Source organism: Lissotriton vulgaris, chromosome 10 (genome assembly GCF_964263255.1).
Source record: "Lissotriton vulgaris chromosome 10, aLisVul1.2, whole genome shotgun sequence".
NCBI lineage: Eukaryota > Metazoa > Chordata > Amphibia > Caudata > Salamandridae > Lissotriton > Lissotriton vulgaris.
Genome location: NC_141698.1, coordinates 308,887,616 through 308,908,223, shown reverse-complemented (window position 1 = coordinate 308,908,223; position 20,608 = coordinate 308,887,616). Strand labels below are relative to the sequence as shown.

The 20,608-nt window shown below is 41.4% G+C and overlaps 1 protein-coding gene across 1 annotated transcript in view; it reads right to left on the bottom strand.

Annotated features, from left to right (window-relative positions):
* Positions 1-20,608, bottom strand: part of LOC147685167 (myosin light chain 1, cardiac muscle-like) — a 269,006-nt gene that overhangs the window by 35,643 nt on the left and 212,755 nt on the right. Inside the window, exon 4 of the mRNA XM_086941075.1 lies at positions 15,179-15,352. Coding sequence (XP_086797201.1) covers positions 15,179-15,352 — 174 coding nt within the window. The remainder of the gene's footprint in view (positions 1-15,178; positions 15,353-20,608) is intronic.

The following is a 20,608-nucleotide window of genomic DNA, read 5'->3' as shown; positions in this document are numbered from 1 at the left end:
GTGTGGCTCCCCTGCATTCCTGCAATCCCAGTGAGAATGTTGTAAAGACTATAAGGACCTTTATCATACTATTATATTCTATTTTGATTTTAGCTCTAACAAACGTATGCACCATGAGAATTAACCATATGTTTTGATTTCCATTGGCTTGGCATACCTTCCCATACATTTTGACTATGGAATTAACCTGAAAGATTAGGCTGGTACCCTATGTTCATGAAGTTGTCTGAAGAAAAGAGACACGTTGGACTCTGTGTCCAAATAAAAATCAAGACTTTGAATAAATGACTGTAAAAAAAAAACACGTTGGTAGCATGCCATGCTTTGTTACACGTAGAAGAAAAAATAAACCAAAGGAAAACATTTTGGAAATTATTTGTCCAGTAATGCCACACATTGACCAAGAAGCGCCCTCAACACCTAGTCATCAGCTGAGAAGATTGTGTGCCAAGATATCTGTGTGAGTCCATCCAACAATATCTGGCTCATCAGACACAAAGCAGAGTTCCCTCTGGAGTTTGGCCCACTTGAGAGTTTTTCATCTGTGTCAAAACCACGTCTCATGCAGTGTGTTCCACTGGCATCACGCATTGTGGGCTTCCAGTCAGTGCACGGATTGAGCCAGATCCACCACGAGAGTTGGGGATTGTCAATATTGGCACTCCTGAAATGAACTTTTATCAACTTATTTGTTTTTCTAAGCACTTTGGGCCTCATTTATGAGAAATGACGCATCGCTGTGTGAAAGCAGCGATGCGACACTTCTCAGTGCGCACTCCGTGCGTCATGATTGATGTGTCATATTTATAATATGACGCATCATGTCGCAAGGAGTTACAGATACGTTAGTACTTCTGACGTACCTGTAGGCGCAAAAGTGACGCATTGCTGGAGTGTGTCACAAAAGTGACGCAACTCCAGCAATGAGTACTTTCACATGGGCAAGTCCCATTTTTTCAGTGCCTGCGTCAGTCTTACGCCTGCCATGAAGCAGGCGTAAGATTTTGACGCATTAGCGGCCAAGAAATGGCGCAGTGAAAACTTATAGATTTCACTGCGTCTATTCCATGACCCTTTCTTGCGTCAAAATGCCCCCCTTGCATACATTATACCTAGCGCAGGAATAATGTGGCGCAGGGGTTTACAAAGTGACGCATCTAACTAGATGCGTCACTTTGTAAATATGGCGCAACAAGGCGCATTTTTTACGCCACTGGTGCATCACAAAAAGTGACGCACCGGCAGCGTAAAAGTGACGCACAGCCTCATAAATGAGGCCCTTTCAAGCTTGCCTGGCCAACATTTTCGTAATGTTTTTGCCATTTTGTTTTTACTAATTGGTGTGTCTTTATTCAAAGCGTCAAATTCATATTTCTTTCTCTTATGCCATGCTGTTCTTATTTTTTTTATTTAATAAATAAATCTGACTTTATTCTTCACTGGTTTGTGAATTGTGTTGTTTATTTACTTGGACCGTCACGCTTGTAAAGCGAAGCATTGTTCTCCGTTCTGTTCCAAAGTACGTAGTATTGATGACTTCGATCCTATGATGACTTTAATATTTACTTTTGACTATTGATGCCAGGTTTCAAGCAACAGTTGTGGCTCAGGCGTAAACATTTAGGTCTAACAACTTTAATACTCTGCTTGCTCAGAACATGGTTTGTTTCAGATGTTAAACAACATTTGGGCTTCAGGCATTGCTTACTGTATGTTATGTGTTTGACACATACCGCTCTGTAGATTGGACAATGTCAATGTCTTATTCCTGCCAGATGGATTCAAAATGGCGGCAAATTGATAATGTTTCGGTAGAGTTGTATTTATCCGGGTATATTAGCAGATTCTGACTCCAGCAGTATAGCAGGGGTAGCTCAGTAATACCTGTCGGAACAGATAATTTAACAGGGAATTGCAAGTGGAGGGGATGGAAGTGAAGATGTAGGTGTTCCAATGTTTTTTAATATCTTTGCAACGAAATTGGCAAATGGCTTGAACCGGGAACATTTTATTTGCTTCGTTGTCTTTGTACTTTGCCATTTCCTCTGAAAAGATGCGATAAGCAAGTGTGGTGTGTTACTGGTCAGATTGGAGGGAGTGGTATAAGTGAGGAAGGTACCTTGGAACTCTGAGTCTGTGTTGTTGTATTTTGGTCCATTTAGACATTAACTTGCAAAATAAGTAAGCTTCTGACATTGATAGGTGCCATGGGAAATCGCCGGGACACCCCCTGGGGTAGCCGTGCGCTCTAGAAGTACGGCTCTAACATAACATAACATAACAAATAAGTTAAGCAGGCGAAGTGAAGAACGCTCATTGGTTGCAACGTGTAGAGCAACCTGGGTGGTAACATACATAAGCATTAATGTTGATGGTGGGTGAGATGGTAATGAGGTTTTAGGATTGAAAGGGACGAGGTGATTAGTGTAATGGAGTCTTTGTTATGATGACTTATTATCCTTCCTGAGAGGAAAGTCTGTTTTGTTGCTATATTTATTTTGTCACTAGATGTGCTTTTTTGATTGATTCTCCAATTACTAACAGGGAATGTTTTTTACTACAATTAAGCTTCCTTGTCTTAGTTCTTACAACTGAGATATTTCCCCTCTCCCAGGGACCAGGTGACCTAGTTAAAAAAACTATCCCTCAACCTCTCTCCCATCCCTTACCTTTCTTACCTGAAGCCATAAAGGAGGGGTGTGGCCATCAGCACATGCTGTTATACTACCCACTGGGAATGCACCATACAAGTGGGGGGAAGGAGGGATGCAAGCACTGGTATAATCACAGGAAATCGAAAAAATGATTACCTGAATGTAACCAGAACATTACCTCTTCAACCATTGCCCTCATCAAGTTCCTCATAATTTGAGAATATACCTGAACAGAAGGTTAACTAAGGTCCTCATTTATGCCATTTTGGCGTAGGGCAGCACAGCAAGGGACTTTGCTACGCAGTGCTACGCCAAAGTGGAAATGAAGGAATGTACTGTATTTAAGCAATATGGTGCATTCCTTTACATTCTACCTGCTCTGGTGCCATTTCGGCATCCTAGTACCAGCATAGGCACATTTGCACCATGGTGCAATAGTGCTTCCATTGCATGTAGGCTTGTTTTTTAGCAGAATGGGGCACCTTCCTGCACAAAAACAATCCTATGAGGCGTTTTAACCCCTTTCCTGCTGCCCCGATTTTCCCGCAGTGCGGCACTTCCGCAAAACGGGCGGGGCCGCGTCGGCCATTGGCCGACGGCAGCACTGGGAAGGAAGTGCTGCCGTCAGCCAATGGCCGACGGCAGCAAGGAATGCGTTAAAGATATTTCTCCTCATTACGGCTCACCTCGGGAGTGATAAGAAATTGGCACTTTCCCAGGTTTACATCACTTTGTAAATCTGGGGCAGTGTCAAATTCCATGGGTGTTGCCTGAGAATACCTACAGCAACACCCATGAAACGCCTCCCTGGTGCAGAGTATGGTGGCACAGCTATTTGCACTGTGTCGCCTTAGTCATGATTCATGAGGCCTCTCAAAGCCACGCATGGTGGCTTTGCATGGCTTCATAGATCTTTACGGGAGTCCTGCGTCATGCATGTACCACTTTACGTGGTGCAAAAGTGATGCAGGGCTCTCATAAAAAAAACCTCAATACCCAAGAAATACTCATAGCTCCAAAAGATCAGGAGAAGCCAGAGGAACATGAATGAATAACTAAGATAGGTGTTGATATTATAGTAACATAGAAGGGCACACTCATAGAAGAGTGTTGGAGACTATGTTGCTGATATTATTTCTGGTAACGGTGGGATTTGACTACTATGGTGTTAGGTTGTGTGGAAATAGATTGGTGTGGAATTAAGTTGTGCTAGCTGGTCAATGCATTCACAGAATCTGCACAAAAGTATTTTTGAAGTAGTCATGGAGGTGGACATATAGGCCGGGAGACTGGTGAGATCAATTTAGTTTAGGGAAGCTCTCAATGCCATGTCTATTCCATTTAGGAATATATATTACCTAGTGGCGGTTGTTACTAGGTAGTTAAAGTTAGGATAGCTTTTCCATAGGAAACCCGTTTTTATGTGTTGCTAAAACCTTTGGCACAGTTTGACAGTTCTCCTGCAAACGTTCCAAGAGATGCTACTTTTTGACAAGTTTGAAAGTTTCAGAGTGATCCATCAAGTGGGGACCAAGAAAACAAGAATTTGCAATGCAATCAGTCTCGCCTTTGGGACCTTATATGTATTTAGCTATGCAGCACATTAGCCTGGGTGCTGAAACATCTATTGTTCTTTAACACCTTGGCTGCTATGACTTTTCCCCTGCTGTGCTGCAGGCCCTTAAATCCCATTGTTCATGACGAGCTCAGCTCGTCATAAGCACAGCTCCAGTGTGCCTCATGACGAGCTGAGCTCGTCATGAGCAGCGAAGGGGTTAACATGGAGGGAAAGAAAGCACCAAACTACATGACACGCCAGGTATGGGAACACATGGAGAGAAATATTGCCTTTCAGTGGGAAATGGTATAGTCCAAAGCTCTGTTTTTAATATAAAATCAGGGTCTTCGGGGGTCATATCACTGAAAATACAAGATTTGAAAAATACATTATTGTCTAAGAGTGCTCGTGGAAGTATTTCTATGGACTGGAATGTAGAGAATGCTAAAGTGATCCTTGTGCTGACAGAAGCTGCATGAAGGCTGGGTTTATTTTGAGCATGAGGTACCAGGAGCACCTCTAGCTGAGCCACAGCTAGATATAGGGTTCGAGCTTGACTCAAATCTTTTGTGGCTCACCCACCTCTATCACATAATGACAATTTAGAGGACAAAGGCATAGGAAGAATATGATTTGAACCACAAAAGAATTTCACAACTCACTGTCCACACCATGTACATGCTATGAATCCCCCTATGTCCTCCTTACAGCACACCTGACCCACACCCTGATGGCATCAGTGCGGTAGTCGGCCATGCAACAGGCTGTACTTTTTTGCCCCAGGTAAAATGTTTTTGAGTACCCATGTCCTATAGAATCACTTAAGTTGAGGAGTCTCCATTTTCGGCAGGGCTGTGCCCAACTGAGATGACTTTATCTAGAGGTAAAAGCTGCTTTTCACCAATGAGGTTGAAAAGCGTTAGGGGCTATTTGCAGGCCGATGCCAAAGAACTGTGACCTCGCATTTTGGGCTCAAATATATTCTGTAGTGTGGGACATCGTTAATTTAATACAGTCCTCCACCCATCACATAGGCAACGACATAGAAAAGATAAAAACAATGGAAAGAATGCTACAAAGAGGCACTACCAGTCGTTGAGATGTGTTGGCGCGAACAAATCATGCATCAATTTGTGACCTTAAATCTACACAATCCCTTGAATAACTCTGCAAATAATGCACTAGAACGCTGGCCAATAAGCTTTCCCATCTGTTATAAGTAAAATAAAGAGAGGAGAACGACCCTCAAAAGAGTCATTGAAGATTATGCATGCACATTCATGAACAAAGAACTAATAAAGATCCAAATAAGCAATGTGATAGTAAAGGTATCAAACTGATGTACAACTGATGTACAAAAATGTTAGTTTCTGGAGTATTTAGGGGTGCAGGTCCCTTGCCCAACCAAGGTCGCCACAGGAATACACAGTGTAAAAGAATGAAACACCCTGTTCAGCTTTGTTTAGAGATTAGTGGCCATTCAAAGCAGCCTTACCGATGCTTGAGATCTTGTTAGTTGGTGTCAGTTCAGAACAGACCCGAGGCCTCACTCGCAATGTCCCCAAAAAATTTCAAGGGCATGTGACCTTTGCTTTGCTGGGAAAGTTTAGTATTGGCCCTGAATTGTTTACCTAAACTTTGCAACAGCAGACCTTGAGCAGTGGGAGAAGAGACTGGGACAAATATCTGCTGTCATTTGCAGAAATACAGTGGGCGCTTTGCCAAATTGCATAAGGAGACAGTATGAGATTGACTCTTTTAAGATGGCGCTCGCCCAATGGCGACCTTGCGCAAGCCCTTGTTTGTTTCCATGGTGGGATAGTTGACGTGCTTTAAAAATGGTGCCCGCCAGTGAGTTGCAAAAACACTGACAAAGGATATTTTCTGAAACGCGTCTGTTTGGGGAATAAATTGCTGCTGAAATCTAAGCCCCGTGAGTGCCGTTTTCCTTTGTACGGATACAAAAGGATTTGAAGCGTGATATTTTTTGCGTCGCTGCAATACCGGCACCCGTCCCTGGAATGCCCCGCATTTGGCGCAACTCGTAGCAGGATATATATATATATATATATGGAACTATGGACAATAGATTTGAATGAGATATTTGACATATGGTGTGATCTATTGAGTGACTATGAACCAGGAAAGTCGAATATAACTGCAATGGCTATATAGATTGGTGAACATGCCATCTAATGATGATATATTATGTGCAAGTAAACAAAAAGTAACAAGATAAGTACACATTAATCATCAATAAATTGAAAATGCGTGCTAGGAAAAGTTGAAAAATGATCAAAAATATTTTAATCACGTTATTCACGTTAAGCACTTTAAATATGATATGGCAAGAATGAGAACTGTTTTCCAAATACATGGTATTTTGGAATTTTACCGATATTGAGAAAGCTTACAGGTTTACAAACAAACAATGATTTTATTTAAAAGTCAAGTTGATGCATGTATTGACAACATGTATTTTACATATATAGACAATATAGCATGATGCCTACATGAGTTTTTGTATTTAACAATGACAAGGAAAACGACAGTATTTTGTCTATGTCCATTGCCATATCACGTGGTATTTCACAAATGAGCACTGTCACTTTAAATTGCCTTTCACGAGAACAATTATTGTCGAGTGAACAAGCCGCGCAAGTTGTGAAACGCGTCTCTGACGATTTTTGGGACAATAAACTAAACATGCACTAGATTTGGGTCCGTGTCTTGTCTACGGCGGGCGGTGGCGAAAGGAGAAACGCTCGTCTGCGCAGCCTTGAAGCGTGATATATATATATATATATATATATATATATATATATATATATATATATATATATATATATTTTTTTTTTAGAGAACACTTCCAGATTCATAGATTCTTACCTGGCACCTTTCGTAAAGGACCTTCCGTCCTATCTAAAGGACACTCAGGTCTTCCTAAGTATCATGGATAATGTCACATGGGACTCTAAAATGTTATTAATAACATTAGATGTAGTTAACTTATACACCTGCATTAACCATGAGGAGGGTCTAACTGCTATTAAGTGGTTCTTAGATCAGAAACCAAACCACTTTAACAGTCACAGTGCCATGATTCTTTCTATGATAAGATTCTGCTTATACAACAACAACTTTCTGTTTGATGGGAAAATGTATAATCAAAAGAGAGGTACTTCCATGGGCTCGTGCTTCTCCCCCAGCTACGCGAACTTGTTTGTCGGCTGGTGGGAGAAGCACGAGGCCTGGAAAGATACCAATGGTATATGGACCGAAAGAATTTTAATGTGGACCAGATATATAGATGATCTGTTTATTATCTGGCATGGTGATCGTCTGTCTGCGGAGAATTACATTGCTACCCTCAATACAAATAATCTCAACCTAAGATTTACTAGCACTATTAGCGCTAGCAGCATCAACTATTTAGATCTTGAAATATTTGTATATAATGACACTTTACAAACCCGCCTACACAGAAAGCCGACGGCGGGAAATGCGATACTGCATGCCGGCTCCTACCATCCTAAGGGCCTGGTGAAGAATGTGCCCTACGGCGAACTTCTCCGCCTAAAGAGGAATTGTTCCTTAGAACAAGATTACATGCAGGCTAGCAAGGATGCTAAAGAGAGGTTTGAGAGAAGAGCGTACAATAAAAACATCTTACAACAGGCCAGTGTGAAAGCATCAGGCATCAACAGGAGGGACCTCCTGACACCAAAATTAAAAGTGGAGGTGCCTGATGAGGTGAGAATGATTACCGAATTTAATACCAAATCGGGGGAAATCGTGAACATCTTTAAAAAGCACTGGCACATACTCACCACAGACAAAACACTAAAAAAACACATGCCACAGAGACCGTTAATCACATATAAAAGATGTCCGTCTCTGGCCGACCATCTGGTCCGCAGTCATTTCAGAACAATGGTCCAACCCATCAAACTATCCAAATCAACGGGCTTTTTTCCATGTCTAAGATGCAAGGCATGTAGATTTAGCAGCAAAGTGTCAGACTATCCCAACCGTACTGGCGAAAAGAAACCCAACATAAAAATCAAACAGTTACTTAATTGTAACTCAGAATATACCATTTATTGCTTAACCTGCCCCTGTAAGCTGCGATACATTGGCAGCACCATGAAACCTGCCAAACTAAGAGTCCTGGAGCACATGCGGGCAATTACCAATAAGGACAAGACATATCCCGTTGCCCGCCACTTTGCCGAACACCATCAAAATGACTGGGAGAAACTCAATTTCTACTGCATAGATCAGGCTCCTAAATTGGAACGGGAGGAGACAGAGACAAGGCCCTACGTATTCTCGAGTCAAAGTGTATCATCAGTCTCAAAACCATGACTCCGTGGGGCCTTAATAACAATGAAGAATTATGGGTTCACCTTTAATTTATATATAGTCTGACACATGGGACACAAGGGCGATATGTATCCATCTAATATACCCTTAGGATAATAACATCATCCCACTGCTAAACCAAATATCCCCTTTAGTAATTTGTGCTGCTAACATAATTGCCCATCCAGGGCTGTATAACTAGTACGATGCATTATAGGAATGATTTATCCTATCAATTCTGCACTTTATTTGGTTAATATCTATGAAAGATGCCAAAAATAGAAAATTTATATGAATATACAAAACAGTAGAATTGAATGCATTTATGAAATTTACTGTGTTTACAAACTGTTTTATGAAAGTTTTGGGTTACATGTTTTTAAATAAGCACTATGCACTTTATTTAATGTCACCATTCAAAGCCACGTATATTTTAATGCAATTTGCATGTTACAAGATGGCCCCCATCTTTTTGAATGCTAGTAGCCGTCTTCTATGTCCATGATTATGTTTGACTGGCTAAAGGTTTAAAATGGTGACTCATATGTGGCACAAACGTAACACTGACGAAGCCTGCAAAGGCGAAACGCGTCTGTTTAGGGTGAGGGGGGTTTGGTGGAATAAATTCTTGAAACGGATACCAGTGTGCCAGCCGTATTCTTTCCGACACAACGGATGAGAGGAGGAACGTGTAGCAATATATATATATATATATATATATATATATATATATATATATATATATATATATATATATATATGTTATTTCATTCCCTTTGTGCGAAATAAATCCGATCCGGATTTAAACCCCCGTGAGTGCGTGTCATCAATCTTTGGAGCTCAGCATATATTTATACATATATATATATATATATATATATATATGACTAGCTGTTGGGGTTAATAAACACTGCAGAAAACTACAGGAAGTGGTCCTTGCCTTGTTTTTTTCGCCTAGGAACGGTGAAAGTACTGCGAGGTATTGCAGAGATATATATATATATATATATATATATATATATATATATATATATATATATATATATATATATATATATATATACATATATATATATATATACATGTACACACATATATACATATATATATATACATGTACACACATATATACATATATATATATATATATATATATATATATATATATATATATATATATATATATATATATATATATATATATATATGTGTGTCTGTGTTTGAATATGGACCTAAAAATAATAAATCCATATATACATATACTTACCTTCACAATAAAGTGGTAATTGATATTCACAATGGATTGTTGTGGAGTAAAGACCATGCTCATTAACACAATCAAACAGGGGGATAAAAATGGAATACAGGAGGCTAGCCGTGTCTATAATGTTGCAAGAGACTAGAGCAGCTTGGGAAACAGGATTGTGGGAGGATTATCAGAAGCAGCTACATCTAAAGTCACAAAGTTGCCCATGGGGGCTGTAAAGGGTCTATGAAACTAGAGACCCATATTCAACCCCTAGAATGAGTCACATACTTTAAGGGTTTCTATACAGCACCCCCGAGGGTAATACTACTGACACCTACACTAAAAACTATGATAACATCTTCAGTGAAAATAAGTTCTTCCATGCCTTTTGAGGGGACTACCACCAACATCCCTATTAAAATCCATTGTGATACTGCACATCCACTACAATGTCCCCCCTTACATTCTCTATGTCTAACACCCATCTAGCTGTTTGCACTCAGAAAATAAGGAAGCCACCTGGTTTACATAAAATCACAGCTGATGTGTCATATTCAGACCCTTTGTATGGGTCCCATATAACAATGTACTTCCCATGCCATAGCAGGTTCTCCAATTCCTGAATTATGGCAAGTTGCAGAGATAATCCCAATCTATATGAAGGTTTGTCGCAATGTACCTGGCAGCTGTTGGCACATTCATTTAAATGATAATATCCAAAATATGTTCTGCATATAAGTTCTTGACAAACTGGGAGCCTGGATGTTGGAGAATGAGATCCTAAGTCATTTCTCGATGGAGTTTAGATGAAGCACAGGCACAGTGGACCAGGTCTTCCACTTCCAGATGCTGGAAGTAAGACAGTGGCTACTGATTGGGGCAACTGTTGTGTTCCTTTTGTCACCTTAAGGGCTGCCTTTCATATGGGTCCAAGAGGGAAGCTCTGGAATTATTAATGGGGCTGGAAGTCTCATCTGATCTATTAGATATAATTATCTACTTGCATACAGACAATTTTGTGCCAGCACAATAGGAACCAAGTAGGGAACTCCCTGAGAGAATTGGAGTTAACAAAGGTGCAGAACACAGTTATGTCTTGGTGCCAACTCTTTTTCTCCTTCTTGTAAATTGTTGCATTGATCACTTAACTGTCTGCGAGAATGATTGACCTACTATGGCTGGCGTGAAAATACTTGCCTTACTGTTCACGGATAATGCTTTATGAATGTCAAAAACTCAAAGAAGGTTCCAGATATTGTTAGAGAGGTTTCTTTTATTCCCTGCCGCTCATGGTTTACAGACCAATGCCCTATATACGACATTTATGTCCAGTAACCCCTACAAGAACTTTAGGGGAAAAATCAACATCACACAACACTTTTTTGGAGTGAGTGACAGAATTTGACTACCTTGGAGTCAGTCTATCTGGCACCCAGTAATGGTTTTCGCAAATCTCGAAGAGCACCACTTTGATGAATCATAGATCTTCAGTTATAAACAGGTGCACCAGGCACTGTATAAAACAATGCCCCCATCATTCCTAACCACAAAGGGCTGCACTGATTGTGCTCTAAATATTTTAAGGGCTGGGGCAATAGGATGAATTATACAGTATAATTCATCCTGTTGCCCCAGCCCTTAAAATATTTAGAGCACAAGCAGTGCAGCCCTTTGTGGTTAGGAATGATGGGGGCATTGTAATGTGGTGTTCTTGTGTCCACTGAAAATAATGTTATAAGATGTTTAGGGCCCGATGTAGGTAAATCTACATTTACCACTTCATAAATACCGAATCATACCGAATCGGTATTTATGAAGTGGCAAATTAGAGGGGGGGAGATGTAGGTATTTCAGATTCGGTAAATACCGATTCGGTATCCCCCATTGCTTCCTATGGGCCTTGAAGCCCATAGGAATCAATGGGCATTACCGAATCGGTAAATTACCGATTCGGTAATTACGAATTTGTGCAAGGGTGCAGGGGGTGTCACTTTGACACCCTCCAGCACCCCAAAAAAAGGCATGTGAGCCATGTGGCACACAGACATGCCCTAAGGGCATGTCTGTCTGTCACATGGCATAGGTGTGCATGCACACATGTGCATGCACACCTGGATTCGGTATTTTAACACCCAATTGGATTGGGTGTTAAAATACCGAATCTGAAGGGCCTGTGGGACTGAAAGTAGTCCCACCTACATCCCAAATTTAAAAAATCGGTAAAATTATCGATTCGGTATTTTTGCGATTCGGTCATTTTACCGAATCAGTAAAATACCGAATCGGACAAAAAAAGGTCCCCTACATCTCAGTAGGCCAAATACCGGTCGGAAACGGCCGAAATCGGCCGTTTCCGACCGGTATTTGGTACCTACATCGGGCCCTAAGTGCGCTCCCGAAAAGTGCACTTCCATTGTGACTTGACCTAGCATTGAAACTAATTATTGGGTTTCTCAGTTGAGGCCCTTTCTTTTTTGGTTTCACGTTTGGTCCACAGATGATCTGGAACCTTAGAGGAAGGGCTTATGTGATATTTTACTGAGACTCCAAGCATTAAAAATATCTTGGCTGAAGTACATTAAGACCTCTCTGGCAGCCATGTATTTGGGAGATTACTGGCATAGCACCTCCTTGATTTCTTTTATCATGCGTAATACGTAAAATAAAGATGCAAATGGGAGAACTTGCAATTAGTCTTATCCTTGGACAGTTGAGCAGGCACATGTTTGGCCCTGAAAGGCTAAGAGTTCCTGAATTACATCAATTCTCCTTCACCAAGATGTTTGTAAATTCATTTGAGGTTGAGAACTCTTTTGTTAGCCTTCTTTACCAGCAGGTGGGGGCACAATCAATTGAATTATAATCACTGTCCCACATGCCAATTAAACGAGCAAAGCGACTCAAGACAGGGAACTAGATGGATTGTACCACTTTGTGACTTGATGGGTACAAGATTATACAAAGTACTGAGGATATGTAAATCCTACACTAGTCCTAGTGTAGCATTCCCTGCCTCTAAAGCCTTAGACTCAGCTAGACATGAGAGATCTAGGGCCTTGAGATCGGAGTGTCTGAGGGGTTCATTGTGTGATCTTTTTATTTTGTAAATGTCTATGAATTAGGAACTTTTTTAATTTAGGATTTTTTTTTACTCTGTACATTATATGTAAATATTCTTGTAAATATGTGTATAACCAGTTTGTATCAGTGCAGTTGATCGGAGGTGAGAATAAATATGTGAAATTAAATGCTATTCTCCAGTCAATATTTTTGGAAGGCGATATTTCTGTCTTCGCCGTTGTTGTTGTTCTATACAATCAGTAATGTGTACAAACCTTTTTGCACCTATTTCACGGATTCATCCACTTTGTGGACAGGAATAAGTAGAATTTGCCCGCATCTCCTGACAGGCTCCAGTTTTAAATATCATCTGCACGTCTTCTAACACCAGAACATGGTTCTAAATAGCGCTTTGAATTTCCATAAACATAGAAGTGCCCTCACTGAGTTCCGTATTATGTGCCCTTCTGAGGGGATACAGTCAGTAAATAAATATATCTTCAAAAAACAGAAGTTTATTCTTACAAGGCCCTTGCGCCGCCAGTGTGTCACTGTTAACATGGGAATCCCCATTATCCCTAGACTTGCAGGTCGATGACAAATCCAAACACCCTCAAATTATCATTTTGGCCCCAAAAGCTTGACAGCATAGGCAACATTTGAAACCGGACGCCTTATAGACGAATTTGGTACCGTAAAGTTTTAGTATCAGAGAGCAGAGGAAAAATAAGTGTCTTTGCAAAATATTGTCAAACATCAGCCTCCTCTAGAAGGAGGTTCAAGCTACAGTACTAACTTGGCAAGGAAGTGAACCAATAGAACTACCCCTTCTGCGAGCAAATACCACCAAAATCAAATTTACGACCCCTGAACACAAATGGGTTTGTGCGGTGGACACTAAACTGCGATTAAGTTGGAATCAGGTGCTTAATGTGGTACGAAAGGGAAACAACCTTTACACCGCAACTTTTACAACACACTACCATTACAACAAAACTTTTACAACGCAACATCCATTACAACGCATGCATTTACAACGCAACCATTACAACGCATGACACTACAACGCACACCACTACAATGCATGCCATTACAACGCAGTCATTACAACGCATAGCATTACAGCGCATAGCATTACAACACATAGTACCCTTACACTATCCAACACTTACCCTACTGTTGCACCCCCTGGAGTTAGAATAGTAATTTTAACCCCTACACTATCCAACACTTACCCTACTGTTGCACCCCCTGGAGTTAGAATAGTAATATTAACCCCTACACTATCCAACACTTACATTACATGCAATGTAATGTTATGCGTTGTAAATGTAGTATGCGTTGTAGTGGAATGCGTTGTAAAGGTAGTTTCAAAGAATTCGTTGTAATGGCATGCGTTGTAATGGTATGCGTTGTAATGGATGTTGCGGTGTAAAAAATGCGTTGTAAAGGTAGGCGTTGTAAAAGTATGCGTTGTAAAGTAATACATCCGGTACGAAAGCATTGGTAAGTGATTAATAAAATGCAACGCACATTTAGAAGACCCAGCACTCAAATAGGATGATATACTTAAAAAGTTCTGACTCAAAGAGAAGACTGGCTAATGAACCCATTAATGTACTTGTCGTAGTTGTTGTTGCTTAAATCATTATTAAATAAGAAAGCAAACAAATCTACTTGTTGAATACAAACGTCTTTAATTCAGAAAATGTATTCTAGAAAGTGCTGCTGCCTCTGTGCAAAAGTAGAATTTCCCCTACATCTTGGGCGGTCAAAATTTCAAAATACAACATCAGTATTGGCCAATATGGTCGTAGGAGTAGTCAACTTAAAAAAAAAATGGAATGCATTATATTTGTCCAGCATGAGGCATGGCATATCATGTAGCCTCTTCAAGAACACAACACTCCGCAATTATTTCTTTATTCTAGATATACTCGATAAGTGAAATCTAATCAAGCATTTGAGGTCGCATATTGCACTTAGTTCCATAGTTCAAAAATAATAATCACAGATGGTTTAAGATGAGTTCCGCACTTATCACAAATTCAAATAGCACCAATACATGCTGGGAAATGTTGATTCTTCAATGATTCATTCACAAAATAGTTCTGACACAGTGGAGGATAGTGCGGAGGCGAGAGATAGGTGTAATGGATATGGAATAGTTGGAAGAGAATTAGGGGGGGACTTGAGGCCATGGTACCTCCAGAGATTGGTAAATGTGGTGTAAATGGGAGAGAGGGAGAGAAAGAGACAAGTATAATATAAGTAAATAATTCCAGTTCATACCTAGAGTAGCCAAAACATGGCGAAGCTCGGCCCCCATGACGGTGCCATTTCCTTCTTTGTCAAACACTCGCAGGCCTTCCACAAAGTCCTCGAAGGTTCCCTTCTCTTTGGACTTGGACACATGTTGAAGCATAGGCAGGAAGGTCTCGAAGTCCATCATTTTACTGTTCATATCTGAAGAACAACAAGTCATGGTCAAGTGACTGAGAAAGGCCTTTGTGTATAAAGATAGCAATAGTTAAAATAACCCAGCATTTGGGTCGCACTGCTACACCGCTTTAACTTCAAATAACCGTGAAAAACATATGAAGCTATTGAGCAGTTTGCAGGAGCGAACTTTTTGAAACCGCTCAGCAAAAACTAGTGACAGCAGAAAGCATTCCCATGTTAAGATCGTGTCTACTCAGCAATAAGCATTGTCCCAGATAGTCCAATCATGCCATGTGGCACATACCCGCACAACCCGCAGTGCCAGCTTTCTCTGTCTCTTCTTTACCAATTAGCTGTAAGTGGGACGTAGAACTGACCCCTCAGGGGTGGTGAAAGGAGAGAGTGTGAGAATCCACCCTTCCGGCATTGCTTAATTTGAGCCGGTGCTTTCCGGTGCTGAGCACCGGCACTTAATTCGTTTCCGGTGATTGGCACCGGCACCTAATTGTCAACACCACACTTAGGGCAGTCTGCCACAAGGTGGCGCTGCTCACATAATTTAGAGATGAACAGTTTAATAGTTGTTTAGGAGAACAATATACATTAAAAAAATTATTAATAGCTGCCTCCCTAGCCATTCCTTTGGGGACCTGGAATAATCTGAACGGTCGCATTTACATGTGGGAGAGCTGGTTAGTAGTTGTTTTGGCAGCAATGACAAGGGCAATGGGTGGTGCAAGCTGCAGTGGCTTCCTGGTCAGAGCCCTGGCGCTTAATATTGTACAAATTAATCACCGCCTTCAGGGGTGGTGAAAGGAGAGTGTGATAACCCACTCTTCTGGGGTGGTGAAAGGACAGAATGTGAGAACCCACCCTTCTGGGGTTGTGAAAGGAGAGAGTGTGATAACCCACCCTTCACGGGTGGTGAAAGGAGAGAGTGTGAGAACCCATCCTTTAGGGGGGGTGAAAGGAGAGAGTATGATAACCCACCCTTAAGGGGTGGTGAAAGGAGAGACTGAAAACCCACCCTTCAGGGGTGGTGAAAGGAGAGAGTGTGAGAACCCACCCTTCAGGGTTGGTGAAAGGAGAGAGTGTGAGTACCCACCCTTCAGGGGAGAGAGTGTGATAACCCACTCTTCAGGGGTGGTGAAAGGAGAGAGTGTGAGAACCCACCCTTCAGGGTTGGTGAAAAGAGAGAGTGAGAGAACCCACCCTTTAGGGGTGGTGAAAGGAGAGAGTGTGATAAACCACCCGTCAGGGGTGCTAAAAGGAGAGAGTGTTTTTTCCTCTTTGAATCAAAATATAATTCTTATTCCGACAGCTACGAACTCTGGCAGAGCCTCTTTGAGATAGGGCAGGGACTGTCAGCATGAGACATGCATAACATCTACTTTCAGGGGATTAGGTAATACTCTTACTGCTACTGCCTCTGCTGCCACTACGACTACGACTAATAATATAACAATAATAGTAATAATAGTATTAACAACTATTATTTTATTATTATTATTTTATTATTAATAGTCATAATTTTACTACTAGTAGTAGTGTAATTGGCAGTTGTATGACAATACTAATTCAGCTAGAAATACTACCCCTACTAATATTAGTACTGCTAACAATAGCAATAATACTAATACTCTTCAGCACATTTTGTACAGGAAGTGGCCGTATAGCACTGTAGAAAAATACCATCTATTAATATTATCAAACCAATTGGTTTTAATTATAGGCCCACATGAAGATCACAGGACATAGTCACCAGTCAATATTCAAATCTGCAATGTGCAAGTAGTGCAGACTAATCAACATGAGAGGCAAATGTATTGTTTTTCTCGCAACACAGCGCAACAATGAAACATGCTGCTCTGCGTTGCATGAAATGGTGAGAGCAGGACAGCGCCACATCTCTAAAAATATGGTGCTGCTGCTTTTCTCCTAAGTATTGGTGACATTTCTGGGTGCCTAACGCCACATGCACACCTGCACAGAATAGTGCAGAGGTGTGTGCATGAGTCTAGCATAGGTTTTTTCTAGCAGGATACCCTCCCAGTGCAAAATACTCTGTTGAGCCTTACTTTTAAATGTTCCCCTCTTTTATGTCTGCTGTACAACCTGGAACATGCAAAGTTAGAATCTTTTGGAGAAAAGAAAACGTTTCCCCTTCTATGCTCCTGCCTCGAGGAAGTGTATTTTTTTGGGTAACTAAGACTAAGGGTGGGCGTAGTTCGCGAAGTAGCGCTACGCAAGGCTACACGAAGTGCACTTCGCACTAAGCGAACTTCACGTAGCACTACGTGAGCTGCGTAGTAGCATGTTCGCACTGTGCAAGATGTGTTTTCAATGATTGCACAGTGCGGACAAGCATCCGGCACTGTGCAATCATTGAAAACGGCATCTTGCACAGTGCGAGCTGTAGTTTTCTGCTGCTCGAGTAGATTATTACTCGAGCTGCAGCTTTCTCAACGCAAACTGGTAGTTTCTCATTGAGAGCGGCCGCGAGCATGCGCAACCACTCACAATGAGAAACCTTACCTCCCCGCGTTGAGAATCTCGCTGGGATGTCATTTTGATTGCTCGCGGTCGGTTTAGGACCGCGAACAAGCAAAAAATGAGCACTGCACTACGCTACGCTGCACTACGCGTGTTCGCACTGTGCTCTGTGCAGCTCGCGTAGTGCGAAGTTGCGCAAACTTCGCAAACTCCGCGAGCGTAGCGTAGTGCTTCGCCCAGGGTTAGGTAAGACCCTGTCTACAAATGTTAGTAGGTAGGGATTTGCATTAAACTGATGAGTAGTTGCTTAGGTATAGCTGTACATCACCAATGGGCAGACGGGGCCTGTGCAGGTAAGAGCGCTGGGTCAGGGGGACGGGGTGGGGGGTCGACAGATGAGGCAAACTTAAATTTAAATCAACAAAAAACACTTACCTTACACTCGTTGCATTGCCAAGCCGTTCAATGGGGCGAGCACAAGGATAGTGGTTTTCATTTTTTTAAATTTATGTTTACCTCATCGTGGTCTGTTGACATACACCGCTCTTACCTGCACGCGCTGCGCCTGCCTATGGGATGCATCTCAAAGCAAAGCAGTGCAAAGAAGAGCAAAGCTCTTTCAGACCTGTCAGCCTTAGTGTAGTCTTTCCGCAAAATGTTTGCTTGCCCCACTTATTTTTGCTGATCTAGGGCCAGATGTACGATCATTTCATTTAGTGCCTCTCAATATGTGACACATTGTGACTGGCAAATTGCAAGGCGCTAAATAAAATGTACAATAGTTTGTTTAACACTGTTTGCAATTCCCAATGCTTGCCGCAAGTTCTGAGGCTCATTATTATTAATGAGCCTCTCACAATTTGCAAGCCCATTGGGAATGCCAGTCCTCGCAGGGATGGTGGCCTGCTGGGCAAGACAGACCACCATGTTTGGGACTGCTTTTAAATAAAGCAGTTTTGTTTTTTTGAAGCAGTCTGATTTCCTTAAAGGAAAAAGGGGTGCATTTAAAAAAAAAAAGTGAAACGTTTTCGTTTCATTTTTTAAGGGCAGGCAGTGGTCCGTGGCACAACTGCCTGCCCTTAAAAAATAATTTCACATGTATTTGCAAAGGGGAAGTGGTCTCCTGGGGACCCCTTCCATTTGCAAATGCATTACAGGTGGTAATTGCGAGTGTTTTGCAACCACAATTGCGGTCGCAAAACATGTGTACATGGTTTTGAGGCTCGCTATTTGACAGGGAATGCCCCTTCCAAATAGCGAGTCGCAAAACCTATATAGAGAGTCTGAACCAAATTGCGACTTGCTAAATAGGCTCTGTACATGGCCCAAAAGGTGTTTGCATGTTCACACAGGTTCGCAAATCTGTCCCCTAGTATTTGCTGCCCTTAGGACTCTGTGCACATTAAAACTGCTAACCAGTGCTAAAGTGCTTGTGGTCCCTGCTTAAAACGTGGTGGCATTTGCTTATCCCAATTGGCATATTTAACTTACTTGTAAGTCCTTATTACAGTGTTACTCCATGTACCCAGGGCCTTTAAATTAAATGCTACCATTGCCCTGCAGCACTGATTGTGACACCCACTTAAGTGGCCCTTTAAACATGTCTCAGGTCTGCCGTTGCAGTCTCTGTGTGCAGCTCTAAACTGCTAATTAGAGCTGGCAAAACAAATCTTTTACCAGGCCCAAACCTTCCTCTTTAATATATATGACTCTCCTACGGTAGACCCTGACAGCTCAGCGCCATGATGCTCCCTCCGGAGCGAACGTTTGCGCTCTATAAATACCTATCCAAATATCCAAAATATCCAGAGGCCAGGCTGCATTCTATTTAAAAGGTAGGCCAAGTTCTATTAAGTTTTACAAGTTCTGGTAGTGAAAAACTCTTACATTTGTTTTTCACTACTGCAAGGTCTACCTCTCTCATAGGTTAACACTGGAGTGAGTTTATTACACCTATTTGGCGAATGACAATTTGTGCTTGTCTGCACTTTTTTTACTGAAATCTTTAAACTTGCTTATCTCCAATTCTACTAATTGAATTTTTTAAATGTTAGTCTTTTTTATTGACCAGAAGTATTCTATTTTTCTAAAGTGTCATGGGATCCTTTTGTGGTGTGTTTTCACTGTGTTACTGTTTGAAGTATTACACAAATACTTTACACATTGCTTCTAAGTTGAGCCTGGTATCTCTGTGCCAAGCTACCCAAGGTTAGAGCACAGATTTATTTAGGATTGGCTTGTACCTCACCCTGGCAGGCATTGTGGTTGCTGCATGACTAGGGGTCACACCCCAACCAATAACCCCATGTCTTACAAGCTCTATTTCACTTTACATTACCCAACTGTATATTGCAATGGAAAGTAAGTCCCAAATCAGCACTTTGAGCAGATCTGCTCCTCTTTTGTTGACAGCACCAATCCAAAAAGTTGATACATTTGATTTAGATCACTTTCCTACTTTACCCTTTGTATGGGTATTTTACTTGGAAAAACAAAGAAGTGCTGAATGTAATGTTTCAGTGAATCTCACCCACTGAATATTATTCTATCCACATCTCAATTCTTTATGAGAGCCAACAAAGTAGGACTGGAAAGGGGGAGCCTGTACAGCCCAATGGCCACCCATGTCTTAACTTCTCTGCCACTGCTAGCTTGGCTGATGAGGGGTGTTACCCTGAAACTGGTCCCAGGATGCTTGTTTCCAGTCCAAAGAAGACCTGGCTTAGCCGTTCGGGCTGGTCTGTTCCCGTGAGGCACGGGGTCAAGACTGATTTGTATTTAGCTGGG